At 38.8% G+C, this 20,752-nt stretch overlaps 1 protein-coding gene across 1 annotated transcript in view; it reads left to right on the top strand.

Moving 5' to 3' along the window:
* LOC127430759 (probable E3 ubiquitin-protein ligase HERC1) overlaps positions 1-20,752 on the top strand; it is a 131,543-nt gene that overhangs the window by 85,013 nt on the left and 25,778 nt on the right. Inside the window, exons 53-64 of the mRNA XM_051680783.1 lie at positions 4,305-4,429; positions 5,165-5,380; positions 5,530-5,657; positions 6,213-6,412; positions 13,043-13,157; positions 13,355-13,486; positions 13,570-13,671; positions 13,800-13,973; positions 15,497-15,802; positions 16,202-16,267; positions 19,501-19,626; positions 19,739-19,877. Of these exons, the coding sequence (XP_051536743.1) occupies positions 4,305-4,429; positions 5,165-5,380; positions 5,530-5,657; positions 6,213-6,412; positions 13,043-13,157; positions 13,355-13,486; positions 13,570-13,671; positions 13,800-13,973; positions 15,497-15,802; positions 16,202-16,267; positions 19,501-19,626; positions 19,739-19,877 (1,829 nt within the window). The remainder of the gene's footprint in view (positions 1-4,304; positions 4,430-5,164; positions 5,381-5,529; positions 5,658-6,212; positions 6,413-13,042; positions 13,158-13,354; positions 13,487-13,569; positions 13,672-13,799; positions 13,974-15,496; positions 15,803-16,201; positions 16,268-19,500; positions 19,627-19,738; positions 19,878-20,752) is intronic.

Below are 20,752 nucleotides of genomic sequence, written 5' to 3'. Positions count from 1 at the left end.
GTTTCTCAGAGGGCTGATGGCATATTCACTGTTCTCTTACATAGTTATTCATGTTTAATTGTAGGTCAATTTAGTATTTATATGACCTCAGCTGCAAGTTTAAAGTTAATCCATAACTGAGATTTAAATGTTAAATCGGTGTTAAATCACTAAGCATGTTATAAATTAGCTGAATTAAGATGCATGGAATATTTAACCATTATGTTATCCCTGCAACAATTTAATGACAGTCAGACAGCAGTGCATAATGGACTTCAAAAGATTATCTGATTTACAGGGGCTGTGGCAAAATACAGTATGTTAGAATTTCTGTGAAATCAGACATTTACAATTTTTTTTGTCTTGTGGCTTCTCTGGTGGGCAAACAGTAAAACACAGCGTGTCTGTCCTGTCTATTTCTAACTGCTTAAAAATGCAGTTGTAAAAATAGCTATTTCTTCTGTTATAGCGCTGCCAAATGGATGAAATTTTGCATGTTACCTCAAAATATTCTTTTGTGCATGAATATTAAGTTTTGTTAAGTTTAAAAATTGTGCTCACAAGATATGGGTCAATTAGTCATTACAGGCCACATGCAAAAACCTATCGGCTAATATCTTCTGAACAATTTGACATATCAAAATTATTTTGATAGCTTTTTGTCAGGAATGTCTGTAGATAATGAGTACGAAGTTTCGTGTGAATCAGGCAAACAGCCTAGGATGAGTTCGAAAAAGTAGGTTTTTCAATCAAATGAAAATATCATGTTTTTTGTGGAAATGGAAATTCATGTAACCAAATGATTTGGAGGCACTGATGGATTCACAGAAATATATTATTGTTATCATATACCGTTCTGGAATTAATTCAACTGCTTTGAGCACAGTTGCACAATTAGGATTTTCTTAAGTTATAGCAACCCCACTTTCAAAAATGAACGAAACTCGGCATGTAACCTCAGAGTGTTCTCTTGTCTAGGTGTACAAAGTTTTGTTAAGTTTGAAAATTGTGCTCGCAAGATACAAGCTAATTAGTCATTGTAAGCCATGCCCCGAAATATATTTGCTTATATCTTTGGAACGATTTGACATATCAAAATTATTTTTATACTTTTTTGTCAGGTGGGTCTGTAGATTTATGTATGCCAAGTTTCATGCGAATTGGGAAAACGGCGAAAAGTTCGGAAAAGTAGGTTTTTAAAAAAAATACATGATAAAAAAGTTTTCTTGCGGGAATGGAAATCAACGTGACCATATTATTGGAGGGTACTGGTGGATTCAGAGAAGCTACAACATTTTATTGTAGTCTATACTGTTCCGGAGTTATTAGCAAAATCACAAATTAGGTAATTATAGCGCCACCGTGTGGCTGATTGTCACAATTTGATATGCGGCTTTGAGTTGACACCCTGCTTGTGTATAGGAATTTCCATAACCCTCGGCCATTCCCAATACGAGTTATAAGGTGATGAAATTTTATTGGCCATTGGCAGCCATTTTTGTTAATTTGTCGAATTGATTTTTTTAAGAATATTTTAGCATTTGAATAAAAGAAGATGCATATTTAATTTGAACTTTGGCGCTCAAACTGCTGATTTCGGAAATTAAATCAGAGATATACATTTTTTAGGTCTTGACTCAAAGATTCAGAGGAAAAAAAATGTTTTATTCTAGCCCTTACGGTTGCAGAGTTATGGCCCAAAATGCATTTGCCTTTGTTATAGTGCCACCTATTGGCCAATCAGGATAAGAACATGTGAATGTCTAAGTTGTGTGACTACTACCATTCCCCAAAGTTTGATGTCTCTAGGCCTTATGGTTTGGTCTGCATGATCAGTTTAAGGGGAGAATAATAATAATAATGATAATAAATATAGCTGCAAGCAGCGATTAACGGGGTTCAAGCCTTTAAGGTCCTTTTAAGTGCATATGTAACAGATCTTAAGCATTAATTAGACATTCTTTTTGCAACTAAAACAATGTTGAAGTGCCTTAATTTTGAGAAACAGGTGAGGTAACACACAGATATGGTATTTTTTTTACATTACTAACTGTTATAGCGCCACCAAGAGGCATAGGTACGCAATTTTTTCATGTGTCCTCAGAATGACCCCATACATAAGTGTCTCAAATTTGTGAAAATATTTTATTCCGTTCAAGAATTAACTGTTTAAGTAAAAGAGGCCATGCCCTATGCGTACGTTTTGGTGTAGCTTTGCGACGATGAATTGAAAGTTAAAACTTTTTTTGGGTAATTATTATTAACGGGACTACAGAGTTCTGCGCTGGTTTGGATCCGATCGGGTGAATGGCCTAGGACTAGTGCAAATAGTTGCTAAAAGGTAATTTTGTTGATGGTGGCCATGTTTTTCAAGGTATGCAACTGTTCTTATAGACCTTGATGGCACCTTGGACACAGACACTGTATGCATAATTTAAAGCTGATTGGCCCAACGGTTCCATTGTTAGATGATTTTTACTAATATAGTGCTACCAAGAGGTAGAGACGCACAATTTTTTTGTTTGTCCTTAGAATGACCCAAATTTGGTGAGAATATCTGATTACGTTCAAGAGTTATAACCGTTTTAGTAAAAGTGGCCACGTCCATTTCGTATGTTTTGGCTTACCGTTTGACGATGAATCAAAATGTTAAAATTTTTAACTAAAAATAAAAACTTTTTATTTTGAGACTCCAGAAAATATTTCTGCACTGGTTTGGTTCCATTCGGGCGAACGGCCTAGGACTAGTTCAAATTTATTTTATTTTTTTATAAAATATAAAGTATTTATTGAATGTTTTGTTTCAGACCAGTGGTACCTGAAGCAAAGTTGTTCAGAATGAGGAGATCTACAATTTGTTATGAATAATGTGATTCTTTATGAAACACAGCAGTATATACAATGATTTACATGCATGTAAAACGTGATAGCGCCTCCCGGTGGCCAATTTTTTACATTTTGCACAGATCTCTTGGGCCAAGAGACAAATAGGCCTACCAGGTTTCGTTCCAATCGGTCTTATTTACAAAAGCTGCTGAAATCTGATTGGTCAATGGCATCCATGTTTTTCAAGATATACAACTGTCCTCATAGACATCGATTGCACCTTGGACAAATACACTGCATGCAAAATTTCAAGTCATTCAGACCAACGGTTCCGTAGTTAGAGTAATTTTTATTGTTTTTAATTATAATAGCGGCAACAAGAGGCAGAGGCGTGTATTTTTTTTTTGCGAGTTTTTTCAAACATTCCAAAATAGCAGGAAAATGAAGGGGCGGAGCCAAAAATCTTAAAGGATTCATCATTATGCAAGGAATCACAAGAAAAACTATAATATACAATATTTTGTTTCTAGCTCTTACGGTTCTAGAGTTATGGCCCAAAATGTGATTTTTTTTTTTTTTTTTTTTTCATATACATGTGACAGTGTGGCATTTATTTATTTTTTACTTTGACTATGTTTGTCAAGTTCAAAGTAAAGAGAAAGTTATATAAGTTTTCATTTATAAAGTATTTAATTCACAGACTGGATTACTAAATGACACATTGCGACATGGCTTAATATATAAAACAATTTTATTGATTTTTCAGAAAAATGTGACTATCGTGATAGATATCGTTATTGTGATATAAAATTATTCATATCGTGCTATATAGGATTTTGGTCATATCACCACCCCTAGTGCCAAAAACAAAAAACATCCAGTGAGCGGTAGTTCTGTGGATGGAAAGCCTTGTTAATGAGTGAGGTCAGCATAGAATGGCTAGACTGGTTTGAACTGACAAAGTCTATGGTAACCACTCTGTACAATTGTGTTGAGAAGAATAGCATCTCAGAATGCTATTCTGAGATGTGGGTTGGCACTGTTTTGTTGGCACAAGGGGGACCTACACAATACTAGGCAGGTGGTTTTAATGTTGTGGCTAATCGGTGTATATTGTGCAGATATAGTGTGCAGCATCCACCTGATGATGCGACAGCAGCCATAGTGCGCCAGTACGCTCACCAAACACCAGCTATTGGTGGAGAGGAGAGAGTAGAGAGATACAGTCAATTAATGGATGAGGATTATTAGGAGGCCATGATTGATAAGGGTCCATAGGGGGATTTTGGCCCTACTCTTTGCGAGAAGTGCCCTTGGATTTTTAATGATCATAGAGAGTCAGGACCTCGGTTTAACATCTCATCCGAAAGACAAATAGTTGTATATTTTGTTTTGTTTTTTTCTAGTAATTTATATTACATAAAATTAGTATAAGTGTGGTATGTTCTCATTTTAGATAGCAATGTAAACTAGTGCATGTATATGTGTCTGTCCTGCAGTGAGGATGCTCAGAGTTCAGATGGCTCTATGGGATCTCATCTGTTATCTGCTGTATCATGGAGTGCAGGGGGAAATCTGCTGGCCGCCTTCCAGGACAAACTCGTCAACATCTGGACCGTCAATGGTCAGACCAGATACCCACTGTCACACACACACACACTAACAACAACACTGCTAACAAATCTTGTTTAATTGAGCAGGTGTTTTGTACATCAAAGTTAAGTATGACTAGCATTTCAAGAGCAAGTTTCCTTAACGTCTTCAGTTCTGGTGCATTTTTGGGCTGCCATCTGCAATTTTCACTCCCAAATTTACAAGCTCACTTTACACACATCCAGTGGACTAAAAATGTTTCTAATTTTAGAGCACCCTCCAAATAATAATAATAAATAAATAAATAATACTGTATATTTTTACAATCTTATGATGAACATAAAAAAATAAAAAAATAAAAAACTTTTGTCCTAACTTTGTAAGAATGCTCTTTCTCCATGCAAAAAATCTTTTTCATTCCACTAGATGGCAGCAAATACTAGGATTGTTTTTTCATCTGTCACCTTCCATCACAAAATACAGTTCTGAAATGTAGGTGGCGCTTTAAGGCAGCTGAGCACTCACACCACAGACATCAGTGTTCCCCACTGTTTCATTGAATATCTCGGCCTCTGAATGGACTAGAAGCTCAATATAGGGGTCAATAGAATGCTGAGATCCTCAGTGGAAAGCCGAGACCCGTAGTGAACAAATGTTTGTTTTTTATGGTGCAAGTGGCGCAGCAATGACACTTCACCTTTAAAAATTATTTGTGTCTGTCTAACCCAATGTTTATGCTCTAAAGTATTGTTATTCTCTGTTGTAGGTTCTCGAGCACATGTGGAAGCTCAGCCCTCGTGGGTAACAGCACTTTCATGGGTACAAACGTCCTCTCCGTTCCTCAGTCAGGAAGCATGCTGTCAGTCCAGCGCTCCTGAGAGTCTGCTGGTGTGTCGGCTGGACGGCTCCCTCTGCTGGCTGGAGGTCACAGAGGACTTGAGATTGGAGAGAACAGAACTCACTCATTGCCACAGGAAGGAAGGTTGGTCAAGTAACTTTTTTATTTTAATAGCGCTTCTCACAATACACATCCTTTCAAGGCAGCTTTACAGAAATGTGTTCGTTAAAGATTGTAATTCATTTTGTGGTGACCGGTTTTACTAACAAACTCTGTTTGTTTCTCGTGTTCAGCGCCTCAGTGTTTGGCCTGGTACAGTGTTGATAAACCGTTTGCTGTGGGTTATCCAGATGGCAAAATTCTCCTAGCAACAGCAGGGAGCTATGAAACGGATCCTCCTATTCTTCTAACTGCATTTCCTGTGAGTGTGTAGCTCTCAAAACACACACACTTCATACCACACTAATGTTGTTCAGTTCATGAAAAAAAAAACATTCTTTTGGTCCAGTTGGCATTAATAAATTATTGGGCTGTAAGTGAGAAATTTTTTGGGGAGTAAAACTTTAAAGCGAGTGATATGTTGAAACCACAAGTACCACAACATTTGGCAATATTTTATTTGAATAGGCATTAAAAGTTGATTTGTAACTAAGGGTTTCAATTCGGATGACATCAAACTTGAACATAACTTGCATAACACACAATAAAAAATAAAAAACTTTTATTTATATAACTTAAAAGAACATTCCAGATACAATAGAAGTTAAGTTCTATCTATAAAATGGAATATTGTCGATTTCCACAGAAAATAATTTTGACTCATCCCTCACATCATGAAATGTGAATGACTTCCCTACTTTACACACTACGCTACATAGACCCACAAAAAATATACAGTTAGGGATTTACTCCGTGAAATCAAACCCATACAAATAAATGCACATGTTTGGAGTGTGACCTTATTTTATCTCCACAGGAGAGTGTGAGTGCACTTAGGTGGGACCCCACAGGTCATCTGCTGCTGTCCACTGGCCGCTCGGAGGTTGTGAAGATTTGGGGTCTTGCCAGTGGCGCGTGGGTCACCCTCCACTCTCTCTTCCACACGGGGACTGTCAACATGGCTGAGTGGTGTCCTTTGCCTGGGCGAGGGCCGGAGCCTCGTCTCATGATGGCAGTGTGAGTGTGGCTTGTTTTAGTAAGCTTTAAAAGGGACACAGTAGTGATACTAAACATTTAGTTCACCCAAAAATTAAAATTCTCTCATCATTCACTCACCCGCATGCCATCCTAGATGTGTATGACTTTCTTTTAGAAGAATATTTCAGCTTTGTAGGTCCATACATTGCAACTGAATGATGAGCAAAACTTTGAAGCTCCAAAAAGCACATAAAAGCAGCATAAAATGAATCCATATTATTCCAGTGTCTAAATCTATGTCTTCAGAATATGAAAGGTGTGGGTGAGAAACAGATCAATAGTCCTTTTTACTATAAATCTCCACTTTCACCTTTTTCGTATTTTGTTTTTGGCAACTCGCATTCTTCTTGAAAATCAACACCTCCTACGCAGGGAGGATAATTCATTGTAAAAAATGTCTGATTTCTTATGTAAAGATACAGTTGATGGACGTCTTTAACTGTTGGACCACATCTCGTGCAGGAGCTAGGAGTCTACGTTTTTAGATGCCTTGTTAGCTTAAGCCCAAAGTACAGTATACTTCAGTTTTGACACAAATGCTTTATCGTCTGCGTACAGTAAAACGCGAGCCTCTCAAAATATACTTCATTTGACTGCGCACATATGGCTCAAATGTGAGTGTTGCCACCTTCTGGATCCACTAGTTAGTGCAAATAATTCCAGGCACATTTACATACTGTGCGTTCAAAGACACACAGTAAGAAAAATCGGACCACGCATGTTCAGTGCTCGAGCACTCTGGTGATGACAAAATTTGTGTCATGCATTCTTTCTGACCAAAGTATACTTTGAGCTTTAAAAAGGAACAAAAAATATTTTCTCAGCACATCTGCGGTTTGTTATTAATTTTTACATTTTCAACTTTCCATTGTCATTTAATGGTTCAGTAGCAAAAACAGCCTGTTTGTGTCAGAGACAGGATAAAAAATGGTCAAGAAAAATTAATTGTTATGTTCATTATTTATTTTATTTTTTTATTTTTTTTGTGCCAGTAACCCTGACAAGCAATAAATTTTTTACGAAGTAAGCTAAAAAACTGTATAATATAGCCCCTAAATTAAATAATTTGTTATATCAGTTCCTTTAGGAACTGACAAAAATAAATAAATCCCACAAGTGCCTTTAAGAACTTTTTTTGGGGAGGATTTTCTCCCCTTTTCTCCCCAATTTGGCATTCCCAATTCCCAATGCGCTCTAGGTCCTTGTGGTGGCGTAGTGACTCGCCTCAATCCGGGTGGCAGAGGACGAATCTCAGTTGCCTCCACATCTGAGACAGTCAATCCACGCATCCTATCATGTGGCTTGTTGAACGCGTTACCGTGGAGACCTAGCGCGTGTTTTGACTTTGTTTATGATTAGTGTTGACAGGTTAAGTTGAATGTAATTTTCTTTCTATTTGATAGGTTATTTATTTTACCTTATTTATCTAGGCAGGTTTTTTTTTTTTTTTTTTTTTTTTTTTTTTTTTTTTTTTGGTTCTGTGGTTACTCTGAAGCCAAAAGAAAACCTGCTGCTCTTAATTCTAAAACATTGCTCCAATAAAAAAAAAAAGAATGAGTTCATACCTCTTGTCTGTCGCATTTCTTGGTCTGGGGGTTGAGCTGGAATTATTTCCTTTTTTTTATTACTCCCTCACCCCCTAGACAGGGGACATAATAATTGGGGGCTCGTCCGGGATTTTTTAATAAAAAGGCTGTTGCTCGCTGTTTTTACCCTGGTGAATATGTTTTGGCATTACTTCCAATTATGGGTTCATCTTTACAAGCACATTTTTGTGGTCCATATGTAGTCAAGTCTAAGGTGAGTGAGACTGACTATGTGGTCTGTACACCAGATCGGAAGCAAAAAACATTTGTGTGTCATATCAATATGTTAAAGCCATATGTTACTCGAGACAGTGTCCAAGTGTTTAAAAGGTCCGAAGTCCCTGTTGCTTCAGTTAATGTATTTCCTATTTACTTGTCAGATGATTGCCGTAAAGACATCGTCCAGTTAATTCATACTCATCCTGGGTTATTCTCAGATGTGCCTTACCGTACTACTGCTGCACGTCACGACATCAATGTTGAAAGTCATCCACCAATTAAGCAGCATGCTTACCGCTTAAATCCTGTTAAACGTGAAATTATGCAATCAGAAGTTGAGTATCTTCTTGAAAATGGTTTAACGGTTCCCAGCAGAAGCCCTTGGAGTTCACCCTGCCTCCTTGTTCCTAAAAACGACGGTATGTTCTGTCAGATTAACAGATTACCGAATCTGTACAGATTACCGAAAGGTTAATGCAGTCACTAAAACAGATTTGTTTCCTCTTCCTGCTTAAGGGCTACTGGCAGGTGCCCCTTACGCCTCGCGCCGCGGAAGTTTCAGCTTTTGTTACTTCTAACAGCCTCCTGGAATATATGGTGATGAACCAATTGGTTGCTTAGGAAGCCTGACTGGAGTCACTCAGCATGCCCTGGATTCGATCTTGCGACTCCAGGTGTGGTAGTCAGCATCTTTACTTGCTGAGCTACCCAGGCCCCCGCCTTTAAGAACTTTAAAGCAATACTTTGTCCTGTAATAAGTCACCATTTTGCTGCCAGGTTAGTACTTAAGGGTATTTACATACAAGGGTACATTTTATATAAAGGGTACTTATACAAAAATATACATAGAAGTATATACAGTTGAAGTCAGAAATTTACATACACTTAGGTTGAAGTCATTAAAACTCATTTTTTAACCACTCCACAGATTTCATATTAGCAAACTATAGTTTTGGCAAGTTATTTAGGACATCTACTTTGTGCATGACATGAGTAATTTTTCACTTTTAATTGACTGTATCATAATTCCAGTGTATCAGTTTACATACACTAAGTTAACTGTGCCTTTAAGCAACTTGGATAATTCCAGAAAATGATGTCAAGCCTTTGGGCAATTAGCCAGTTAGCTTCTGATAGGCTAATTGGAGTCAATTGGAGGTGTACTTGTGGATGTATTTTAAGGCCTACCTTCAAACTCAGTGCCTCTTTGCTTGACATCATGGGAAAATCAAAAGAAATCAGCCAAGACCTCAGGAAAAAAAACAAAAAAAAAAAACAATTGTGGACCTCCACAAGTTTGGTTCATCCTTGGGAGCAATTTCCAAATGCCTGAAGGTACCACGTTCATCTGTACAAATAATAATACGCAAGTATAAACACCGTGGCACCACGCAGCCATCATACCACTCAGGAAGGAAACGCATTCTGTCTCCTAGAAATGAACATAGTTTGGTGCGAAAAGTGCAAATCAATCCCAGAACAACAGCAAAGGACCTTGTGAAGATGCTGGAGAAAACAGGTAGACAAGTATAAATATCCACAGTAAAACGAGTCCTATATCAACATAACCTGAAAGGCTGCTCAGCAAGGAAGAAGACACTGCTCCAAAAAAAAAAAAAAGCCAGACTACAGTTTGCAATGCACATGGGGACAAAGATCTTACTTTTTGGGGAAATGTCCTCAGGTCTGATGAAACAAAAATGTAACCTTTTGGCCATAATGACCATCATTATGTTTGGAGGAAAAAGGGTGAGGCTTGCGAGCCGTAGAACACCATCCCAACTGTGAAACATAGGGGTGGCAGCATCATGTTGTGGGGGTGCTTTGCTGTAGAAGAGACTGGCGCACTTCATAAAATAGATGGCATCATGAGGAAGGAAAATTATGTGGATTTATTGAAGCAAGATCTCAAGACATCAGCCAGGAAGTTAAAGTTTGGTTGCAAATGGGTCTTCCAAATGGACAATGACCCCAAATATACCTCCAAAGTTGTGGCAAAATGGCTTAAGGACAACAAAGTCAAGGTATTGGAGTGGCCATCACAAAGCCCTGACCTCAGTCTGACAGAAAATTTGTGGGCAGAACTGAAAAAGTGTGTGGGAGCAAGGAGGCCTTCAAACCTGACTCAGTTACACCAGTTCTGTCTGGAGGAATGGGCCAAAATTCCAGCATCTTATTGTGAGAAGCTTGTGGAAGGCTACCCAAAATGTTTGACCCTAGTTAAACAATTTAAAAGCAATGCTACCAAATACTAAGTGTATGTAAACTTCTGACCCACTGGGAATGTGATGAAAGATATAACAGCTGAAATAAATCATTCTCTCTACAATTATTCTGACATTTCACATTGTTAAAATAAAGTAGTGATCCTAACTGACCTAAGACAGGGATCACATGGACTGGGAGATGTTCCGATCCACCTCTGATGACGACATAGAGTTCTACGCAGATACTGTTACGTGTTTCATCAGGAAGTGCATAGATGATGTAGTGCTGACCAAAACAATACGGATCTAACCTAACCAGAAACTGTGGATTAATAGTGTTGTTCGTGTGGCACTTAATGCGCAGACCTCCGCTTTTAAATCCGGGAATGCGGAGGAGCATAAACAAGCCAGTTATGCCCTCCGCAAAACTATCAGAGCAGCCAAATGCCAGTACAGGGACAAGATTGAAGGTCAGTTCAACACTGACTCTAGAAGCATGTGGCAGGGAATTAATATCTTCATGGACTTCAAAGGGAATCAAAACTCCACCGTGAACACCGCTGCCTCAATCCCGAATGAGCTTAATACTTTTTATGCTCATTTCGAGGGAAATAACACCGCACTCACGGAGAGAGCTCTCTCGGCCGAAGCTACAGAGGTTGGTTTACTCTCCATCTCTGTAGCGGACATAACCCGATCCTTCCAACGGGTGAATATCCGTAAAGCCGTGGGTCCAGACGGCATTCCAGGCCGCGTCATCAGAGCATGCACGAACCAACTGGCTGGTGTTTTTACGGATATTTTCAAACTTTCCCTCTCCTTGTCTGTGGTCCCCACATGCTTTAAAATGTCCACCATTGTGCCTGTACCAAAGCAACTCAAAATCACTTGCTTAAATGACTGGTGTCCTGTTGCTCTGACCCCCATCGTCAGCAAATGCTTTTAGAGGCTATTCAGAGATTACATCTGCTCTGTGCTGCCTGACTCACTGGACTCACTGCAGTTTGCTTACCGCAACAACTGCTCCACTGATGATGCCATTGCACTTACACTACACACTGCTCTCTCCCACTTGGAAAAAGGAACGCATATGTGAGAATGCTGTTTGTAGACTACAGATCAGCATTCAACACCGTAGTGCCCTCCAAGCTTGATGTGAAACTCTGGCTCTGGGCTTAAACAGCTCACTGTGCAGCTGGATCCTGGACTTCCTGTCAGGCAGACGCCAGGTGGTTAGAATGGGCAGCAACATCTCCTCATCACTGACCCTCAACACTGGAGCCCCGCAGGGCTGTGTTCTCAGCCCGCTCCTGTATTCCCTGTACACACATGACTGTGTGGCAACACATAGCTCCAATGCCATCATTAAGTTTGCTGATGATACGAAGGTGGTAGGTCTGATCACTGACAATGTTGAAACAGCCTACAGAGAGGTGGTGCACACTCTGACATGCTGGTGTCAGGAGCACAGCCTCTTACTCAACGTCAGCAAGACCAAGGAGCTTGTGGTGGACTTCAGGAGAAAAGACAGAGAACACAGCCCCATCACCATCAATGGAGCACCAGTGGAGAGAGTCAGCAGCTTCAAGTTCCTTGGTGTCCACATCACTGAGGAACTCACATGGTCCGTCCACACTGAGGCTGTTGTGAAGAAGGCTCACCAGCGCCTCTTCTTCCTGAGGCGGCTGAGGAAGTTTGGAATGAACCACCACATCCGCACACGGTTCTACACCAGCACTGTAGAGAGCATCCTGACTGGCTGCATCACTGCCTGGTATGGCAACAGCACCGCCCTTAACCGCAAAGCCCTGCAAAGAATGGTGCGAACAGCCAGACTCATCATCGGAGGTGGGCTTCCCTCCCTCCAGGAGATCTACACCAGGCGGTGTGTGAAAAAGCTCAGAGAATCATCAGAGACTCCAGCCACCCAAGCCATGGGCTGCTCTCACTGTTACCATCAGGCAGGTGGTATCGCAGCATCAGGACCCGCACCAGCCGACTACATGACAGCTTCTTCCCCCAAGCAATCAGACTTTTGAACTCTTGATCGTTCACGTTACATATATCAGCACTGCACTTTATTAGCCTCAGACTGGACTCACATTTTATACTTCTCTTAATAACACACTGGCAACTGACTATCAACCGACAGCTGAATGTCAACACAACACTTCATATTTATTTCCACTGATTACATGGGTGAAGGGGGGTGGGGGACAGTGTATTTTTATTGTATACAGTCTTCTTATTTTGTGTATAGTGTATATTGTATATTATCAGGTGTATATTGTATATTGTGTTGTGTAACAAGATGTGTAAATTGTGTTATGTGTAAATGAGATGTTTATTGTAATTGTCATACAGCTATGTTGCTTGGAACTGCACCCAAGACTTTCAACCACTGTTGCACTTGTGTATATGGTTGAGTGGCAATAAAGGGATTTGATTTGATTTGAATGTTTTCTATGATTAAATGTCAGGAATTGTGAGAAACTGTGTTTATATGTATTTGGCTAAGATGTATGTAAACATCTGACTTCAACTATATTACATCATGAAAGCACTGTTAAAATTGTCATTTCTATTCATTTCCTTAGTGGATGTCAAAATGGCCTCCTGTACGTGTGGACTCTTCCTCAGGGGGGCGCTAATGTCTCACTACCCAATATCCTCACCCCCTCTAACAGCCAAGATAAGAGCAGTGCAATCAAGGTCAGATTAATCAGTTATCTATTTTTAATCTGATTTATTTGGAGTAAATTAATTAAGCTTTTTTTTTATTTATTACAAATTTGCCCTCATCTTTTAAATCACTTTTCTGCTTGGGAGATACATTGTCACTTAAAGGTCTTCGTTGGAGTTTGTGAGCATTGTTTAAACAAAGGCACATGTGTTTACTTGTGTTTCAGTGGGGCAATGCTAAATGTGTGTTCCGCCTGACTGGACACATTACAGCGATAAAAACCCTGTCCTTCTGTCCCAGTGGACTTGCCCTGGTGTCTGGAGGAATCGGAGGGGTGCTCAACATCTGGTCTTTGAGGGTAATTCATACGCCTCTTACCAGTGTTTGTTTAATTAGCTTTAAAAAAAATTTTTTGATAGTTAACTCCGCACTGTCTTCCAGGATGGTTCAGTCCTGCAGACAGTTGTTACAGGAATGGGCTCAGTGGTTTGTACCACATGGATACCACACACTGGGGTGGCTGCCTGCTCAGGGAGATCAAAGGTAAAAAAACCTTTCAAAAAGTTTTATTTCTGATTTGAAAGCTAAAGACAGTGGAATAATATCTACATTATCTATTTATTTGTCTGTCTGTATGTCTGTTTGTTTGTTTGTTTCTCTGTCTCTCTCAGGATGTGTTGTTAATTCACTGTACTCCAGACTGGATCTCTCAGAATCATGTTCTAGCCTCCTGCCGGTCTGTCCTCCGCAGTCAGGGCATTCTGGGATTGAATCGTGCCCCCTGCATGGCTGTCTTCCTCGAGCGCCTTCCCACAATGCTGCAGGAGCAGTACAGTTATGAGAAGGTACACAAACATTCTCATCAAAAGAGACTGCAAGAACCACAATTCAGGATGACTCATACCAATGCAGATGTCTTCCACATTTTTAATGCTTATTTTTCATTTTCTAAATATGGAGTCAGGTTGCATAAATTACATTGTGAAAATTGGACTCTAACACTGGTTATATAGTCCTCTTATATTCTGGTCCTTGATTTGAGCTCCTATTTATTTTTTTTATTTTTTTGGTTAATTATTGATGTTTATGTTTGGGGGATCTTCTTTTGGCTACTGAATTTCCATTTATTTTTATTTCCTGCTTTGGTTCCATTTAAAAAAAATTAATTAACGGAGCAAAAACATACATAATAACTGGAAATAATCACACAAGCACTTTTGCACTATGATAAAAGACACCAATGTTCAATAAAAAGATACATTTTATTATTAATAATTAATGGAATAAACAATTCTTCCGGCAAGTAATATAATTCATTATTACAAGGCGCACTGGAATACTTAATTCTGATTGGTAAATGGCGCCATCTAGTGGTCTGATATCTCTGAGTAACAACTGCACATCCGCAGATTAAGATGACTCAGGCCACTCATCTGATTATTGTGAGTCATCTTTCTTCTCAGATCACTGTGCGGTCTCTTCAGGCTAATAAAATAATTTTAACTCAAGTCAATGTTTCATGTCCATTTTTTTTTTTAATTATTTATTTGGCAAGTAGTCTTGTAAAAACATGCGTAAAGAGTAGTCAGATGGTCATTATTTACAAAAAATAAAAACACCAACAGAACTATAACGCAAACCGGAGGTGGAATTCGGCTGTTCAGCGATTTATTACTTTTCACATAATTACATTATTTCAATGCAAATCAGTATTTAATGTCCATTTTTTTATTTGGTTAGTAGCCATGTAATAAGTGGGATAATGTACAGTCAGCCGGTTGTTATCGCAAATTACCTAGCACAACTGTATGCTGTTTGCTGTTGCCAAGCAACGTAACAACATGGCGGATTAATAAAGAATGTGCTGTAGAATGTGCATTTACAATCATTTTACAGATGTTTCAATGCAGCTCATCCAATCAGAATTTAGAGGCGGAACTATGCGTTTTATAATCCGGCTTTGAACGCAGCCACGTCGACTTAAAAACATTTTCGGTTGAAAACCCTGTTTCCGTTTCCTTGCGTCATGACTTTCCAAAGTTTGTGGTCTAATGGAGAGCATTTTTGAAAGCCTCATTTTTCAGTGGAGGCAAACGGCATTCTAGTGTGAGTGAGAGGCGTAAACACGGCGAAATCCATGTGCTTACAAAAGAAAACATATTAGTGAAGCGTGGCCTTAGAACCAGAAGTTTTAAAACCGAACAGGTGCCGCATATAAAATATTCCATTGGAGCTCTCTTGTGGTAAGACTCATTACAAATGTATATTCATACATACTTTGGACCGGGAGCAGATTCTTGGGGCCTTAAACAGAAAAGACCTCAGGAAAGTATTTGTTGCTTTTCTGACTTTGACTTTAACTTCACAGAGTCATGTGATGGCAGGAGATCAGTTGACCCACAGTGGCTTTCTCCAGAGTCTTGCCTCACTGGCCGTTGGTCTCTTCCTGGATCAGTTACTGTGTCTTCAGCCCAGACCGCCACACCACAGCGGGACAGGGCCCGATCAGAACGGGGTTCCCGGATCCTTCTGCCCCTCAGAGTGGAACTGGCTTTCCACTTATTCCACCACCGTGAAGAGCGCAGAGGCAATTGCTCATGGCACGCCCTTCCCAGAAGCTTTCCTCGTGCCCGAGTTCCATCAGCCCGGGGCGACAGAGTTCACCAAACCACTGGTGAGATACACTGGGTTGCCACGCTCAAGTTAAACACGGAAATATGAAGGACTTTTAAAGTTGTGTTTTCCAGGCTTGGAAAGTCACAGAAATGTATTAAAATCTTGAAAGTCATGGAAAAATTCTATAGTGAATATGCATTTTTCCCAAATTCTATATGTAAATGGCTCTCTTTTATGATTGGGTTATATTCAAATACTTTTTTGCAGCTTAGCTGTCAGAAGTATTATGGCTGGTCTGTGCTGAAACTTGATTGTGGCCATTATGTGTATATACTGTAATATATTACACACTTCTATTTCAAAATGCCAGTCCTGTTTTCCACACTGTCCCTTTTAGATTATTTTGATATACCTGAATTTATGTAACGTGTTTTGGTCTTTTGTGTTGTATTTCCAGGACAACAGTAAATGGACTTTCATGATGGATGAACAGCTCATGTCCTGGGCAACAAGTAGACCTGAAGTAAGTAGATGTTTGTGTGTGTGTGTCTGTGTTGAGATATCCAGATCTTCCAAACTCTCCCTCATTTGTCTGTCACTTTAGTCGCTGTGTTCATCACACAGATTTTTATCACTTTTTCACTTGTTTTTATCTCTCAGCTTCGAAGAATAATCCCTTTAATAAATGACCTCAGAAAACCTGTCTGCTACACACGGAACCTGTCTCTACATAAAACCTGTCTCTCCTCCTTACTCAAAACCAGTCTCTGTCTCTGGCCCTCACAGGCTTTCTCTGAGAACTAACCATTGGAGACCTTGCAGGCAGCTGAATGGACTAATTATTGGAAATAGGGTTGCAAAATTCCGGGAATTTTCAAAGTTGGAAACTTTCCATGGGAATTAACGGGAATATATGGGAATTAACAGGAATTAATGGGAATAAACTGGAAATTTGCAAAATTGCAAGTTATCCTATAACAGGGAACTTAAATGAAATTGAAAAAAAACAAAAACATCTTGCAGCATAATTTTGGTTAAAACAACCAGATTTAATGTAAATTCTACCCTGCGCATTCCTCAATCACGTGCACACAGCACACTACTAACTGCAGGCTACTTACTACAGCAGGACTATTGAAGCCACACTACTGCATTTGAGCCCAAGGACTACATCCAGTCACGTAAGTTTTGATGATATTACTAGGGTAAATATATTTGATCTATGGTATTAAAGTTTAACTAGCAAATACTAAATCAAAATGTGTTTATACAGTAGCTAGCTAGCCAGTAAATCAGATATGCTAAATGTAAGCTAGATAATACCATTTCATTGATAATTTAAGAGGCTAGCTATCATGGTGCTAGCTAGCTCAACTGTGATGCTGTTTCTTCTGTCTTCTGCTAGCCAGTTTTCTGTTATCATAGAAGAACGTAGGTTATAGTTTGATTTAGCATGCTGATTGAGGAGTGTTCATCTATTCATCTAGCCTATTTCTATTCATTTGTCCAGCATCAATTGTAAAATATTTTTACCATTGCAGAATATTCCAATTGTTTAGCTAACTATTTATATATCTGTGCATGGCATTGCGTTAGTGTTTTTTGCAAGCTTTTTTCTAATCTTATTCTACAGAACAATGCCACGTGCGCCATCTGATGTCTGGATACATTTCAGCTCAGTCAATGTAGAAGGAAAGGCTGTGTACATTTGCAAATACTGTGCAAAGACCTATGTTAAGAATGCCACAAAGATGCAGCAGCATATAGCCAGCTGCCCAAAGTTTTTTCCAATATTTCCAAAATTCCCGAGCTTAACTTCCCATGGAAAGTTTCTTGAACGTTTCTGGAAATTTACCGGAAATTTTCCACCCCTTTGCAACCCTAATTGGAAATGACCTTTATTCCACATTAAGAGAATGTGATTGTATTGATAAACAACACCTTACTGTGTTGTTTATCGAAGAATAATTTTTACAGGAAAACAGAACTGCCAATGCTGCAGTTAGTTAATGAATCAAAGCTGAACAAAAGACGGAGGGAGAATTTCATTAAGAATGAATTGTGGCCTGTAAAAGGCATGCGCTGTCTACGCTTATGTAGTGCCCAATTAATTAAAGAAAATTATGCAGCAATGGCACGGCCACAAAATTGCTGCTCGATTTTTGCTAATGAAGCGCAATCTATATTGAGCCTAATTTACATAGAAAGGAGGCGTGTTAATTTAATACAATTTTGTTACAAAATTGTATTTTTAAATACAATTTCAGCACTGATTGCACCTGATTAAACTAGATCGTGGTGGTCAGTGGAAAAGACGCATGCGGGTTTTTGTGCTGAAATACCACCCGCAAAACTGGCGCAACTGTTTAGTAGTGAATTCCCCCTGAAGTGTGTAATTTCTGTGCCACTAGAGTCACTAAATGCAATTGCAAAAATAATTACTGTTTTTAAATATGTTTCCCAAACACTCTATATGAATAGCCCTGCCCTAATTTTTCATTTTTTGTTGAGATGCTCAACAGCGGTACAGAGCCTCTGCATTTACCTTTTTTTTAGGGAAATCAACCTACTTATAGTTACAAACTTATAGTTGACTCTGGGATTTGAGAATGTAATTTAACATAGAATTTTTTTTACTTTTATCCTACTGAGACCCCCGTGTGACTGCTGTGTGCATTTTCCATTTCCCTTTTTGATTTGTAACTAGTAGAACCTAATAAACAAGCAAAATAAAAATTAAAAAAATTTAGCACAAATAGTGTTCCTAAAAATGTATGTCCACATATGTGGACAGCGGGACTAAGTTGTGAAATTTTAAGTAATACCAAGCTATAGAAAGTCACATTTTCTTCTGCCTGCGCTGGTCTCAGAACAGTTCGAAATGTACCATATTTGCATCATAACTCAATATAAAGCCTCTGAAAGCAAAATTTTTCAGCTTTTGGATGAATACATTCATCCTCAATGTGAAAATACACTGTAAATAACTAGGAATGCGTTTACTAATGTTAATAAATAGAACGGTATTGTACAGTGATAAAATAAAACATAACATTTATATTAAAGTGAAGCGAAATGACCCACAGATGTGTTATAGTTGAAAATTATTCAAAATAACTTTTGAGGGAATAAGGTCCGATTTTCCCACATATGTGGACATCATCTTTATTAGTATGCTGACGCGCAAAAAATTTATGGATTTTTTTAAAGTGGCATTTCAAATGAAACTAGAGACGCTACTCTTTACAAACAAACAGGTTTCAATAAAAAACTGAGATGTTTCTTACCAAAGACATTTTTATTGGCGCTGCGCCTGTAGGAGCGCTTCACGGAAATCAACGTCACACTGTTTTGTCACGTGACGCGGTGCGCCAGAAGTTTAACCCTTAAAGGACAGTGTAGAGTCTTGTGAACAGTATTCATTCGTATTTAATTCATTTAAATTATACGTTGTGTATAGCGAAGCAAAAATACAACGTCCACACATGTGGATGCGGACTTGCACGAGGTTAAGACCTTTATAGATTGCAGAATGGTCCAATTAAAAGAGATTCCTTGTTTGCATATCAATTGTTTTAGATTGCATTGAAAAAAAGAGATTTTTAATGTATTGTGTATTAAGGAAGTGTTGTTGTACGATGAATAGTGCCACTAATGCTGCAATTAATCTATTAAATCTAATCAGCTGATCTACAAAGACATCTTTTTTTAACCTAGTAAACCAGCTTTTCACATTATTTTTGGTGTGTGTGACAGGACTGGCAGCAGGGTGGTAAAAGTGAGGTGTACCTGTGGGGTAACGGGCGTCATGGGCAGCTGGCAGATGCTGGTACCAGCACATCTGTGCCCACCCTTGCGCCCTCCCTCTCACAGACTCAACAGGTAGAACTTAAATACATAAACATCTGTTATTCCTCCAACTGTTCGTATGTTCATTTAGAGGAAGAAGTAGTCTTAGTTTTATTGTTTGAGTGCTCTGATGTGTTTCTCTTAGGTCGTATGTGGTCAGAACTGCACGTTCCTAGTTCAAGCAAATGGTACAGTGCTGGCTGTAGGAGAGGGTAGTTATGGGCGTCTTGGACAGGGTAACTCTGATGACCTCTACACCCCCACTATCATATCAGCTTTACAAGGTAATGCATATAACAGCAAACTCACTTTCATGCTAATTATACATATTTACCAATATTCCAAGTCATGTTTTTTGGAAAAATAAGAAAACCTTTGACATCAGATGCAGAAATGTGGGATATCAAAGAAATATTCTCATAATTTACTCACCCTCATGCCATCCCAGATGTGTATGACTTTTTTTCTTATGCAGAACACAATCAAAGATTTTTAGAATAATATCTCCGCTCTGTAGGTCAATACAATGCAAGTGAATGGTGGCCAGAACTTTAAACCTCCAAAAAACACATAAAGGCAAGGCAAGTTTATTTATATAGCCCATTTCATACACAATGGCAATTCAAAGTGCTTTACATAAAAAGGATAAAGAAAATGGAAAATATATTTTAAAACCAGTTAAGAATAAGAAATAAGAATAAAATGTGTAAAAATGATTAAAAATGAATAAAACAGAAAAAGAGAATGGAAATAAAATTATGCAGTGAGTGCAGCACAGTGCTCAGTGAATAAATGCACAGCTAAACAGATGTGTTTTCAGTCTGGATTTAAATGTGGCTACTGTTGGGGCACATCTGACCTCTTCTGGATGCTGGTTCCAGATGCGGGGTGGCATAATAGCTAAACACTGTCACCTTGACTGAACCCTCTGTATTTCTAACTGACTTGATTCTAATGATCTGAGAGGTCTGTTCGATTAATAGTACCTACAATTCTAAATGTATCTGGAAGACAATGTAAAGACCTAAGGACTGGAGTAATATGCTCAGATTTTTTTTTGTTCGGGTGAGAATCCTGGCAGCAGCATTCTGAATGAGCTGCAGGTGTCTAATGGTATTTATGGGAAGGCCGGTGAGAAGTCCATTGTAGTCCATGAATG

The sequence above is a fragment of the Myxocyprinus asiaticus genome, chromosome 40 (genome assembly GCF_019703515.2).
Source record: "Myxocyprinus asiaticus isolate MX2 ecotype Aquarium Trade chromosome 40, UBuf_Myxa_2, whole genome shotgun sequence".
Taxonomy (NCBI): domain Eukaryota; kingdom Metazoa; phylum Chordata; class Actinopteri; order Cypriniformes; family Catostomidae; genus Myxocyprinus; species Myxocyprinus asiaticus.
The sequence above is the reverse complement of the archived record's forward strand: the minus strand, read 5'-3'. Positions and strand labels throughout refer to the sequence as shown.